General features: G+C 32.6%; 1 protein-coding gene across 1 annotated transcript in view; it reads right to left on the reverse strand.

Moving 5' to 3' along the window:
* Positions 1 to 872: 872 nt before the first annotated feature.
* The window catches only part of LOC136065362 (L-lactate dehydrogenase B-like), a 17,238-nt gene continuing 16,649 nt past the window's right edge, over positions 873 to 1,461 (reverse strand). Inside the window, exon 2 of the mRNA XM_065768463.1 lies at positions 873 to 1,316. Within this exon, the coding sequence (XP_065624535.1) occupies positions 873 to 1,316 (444 nt within the window). The remainder of the gene's footprint in view (positions 1,317 to 1,461) is intronic.

Genomic DNA, 1,461 nt, shown 5'->3' on the forward strand with positions numbered 1-1,461 from the left:
CCTATTTTCACCCTATCAACCGGACTGTAAGAATGTTCAACTTGCAGTTGCACTCTCCCAATTATAAATAGGCCAGAGCAGTATTATCGAAACAAAACTTGTAGACTTTTCTTAAATTCCATTTTCACAATATAAAAAGTAGCGTCCTACTTTTCTCTTAGAAAATATTTATAGAAAATTAATAAGACTCATTTTATTCAACAACCTACATATAGTCCTTTTATAAATTTAACACACTTATCCTGTTGTACATTCCTTTCGAAAATTAAGTTATAATTTTTGTAATGAATTTTAAAGGTTGAAGAACTTACAATAATTTTAAATGTAAATTTCAATAATAAAAAAAAATTTTCAAGATAGAAATTGACCTATTGGCCAAAAATTAAAGCCAACATACATGAAATACAAAATATAGTAATCTTGAGATACTGTAAAATAGATTACACCCATTAAAAAATTCATTAGGCTTTCTCTTTCGTAATACTAAGGGCACGTTTGGTATACTGTAATAAATACTGTAATGTAATAAATATTTCTATGTCATAACTATTCGGTTGTTTGGTTATATTTTTATTATAATGAATAGTTATAATTATTACATTACAACTTAATGTATTCCTTGTAATACTTATTCTTATTTCCATGTAATAATCATTACAGTGTATCGAACGTACCATAATTAATTGATTGAAATAAAAACACTACTTAAATAGTTAGATCTACTAAACATAAACTTGAAACCTACCCCAAAAGATAACATAGATAACATACACAATAGGCATGTTGTGTCTCTAAAAAAAAAAAAAAAATCATAAATGATAAAACATGCAAATGAAAAGGGATTCAAAAGCAGGGATCCACTGTGATGTGACTCAGATTCCCAACTGGTTTTGCACCTCAAGGATGGTCTTAGCAGAGTCCCTAAGACGGTGAGCCTCCTCATCAGTCAAATGCACATTGGTCACACCCAAGACTCCACCCCTACCAAGCTGGGCTGGCAAGCTCAAGAACACGTCTCCACCTTCAATTCCGTAGAACCCATTAGCAACTACCGAGACTGGGTGGACCTTCCTCTGGTCTCTCAGTATGGATCGAGCCAGATTAGCCACAGAGTACCCAATAGCCCAGGATGTGTACCCTTTGAGGCTTATCACTTCATAAGCACTATCTATTACTTCTTTGTGGATATTCTCCAAGGTCACCTTTTCGTATGCAATTTGTTGCTTTTCTAGGAAGCTCAATACCGGCACACCTCCGACACTAATGCTTGACCATAGTGCCACCGAGCTATCACCATGCTCCCCAACTATGTAAGCCTGTATTAATTATTACAACAAAGTTTATTAACAAGGTAGAGTTTACTAAATTAAGAAAGTACCCCAAAGCATTACCTAAATTAATTTAATTAGTAAAATTCTCATTCATCCTCTTCTAATAAAATTTTAAAAAATAAAATAAAAA

The sequence above is a fragment of the Quercus suber genome, unplaced genomic scaffold (assembly GCF_002906115.3).
Source record: "Quercus suber isolate HL8 unplaced genomic scaffold, Cork oak 2.0 scaffold_943, whole genome shotgun sequence".
NCBI lineage: Eukaryota > Viridiplantae > Streptophyta > Magnoliopsida > Fagales > Fagaceae > Quercus > Quercus suber.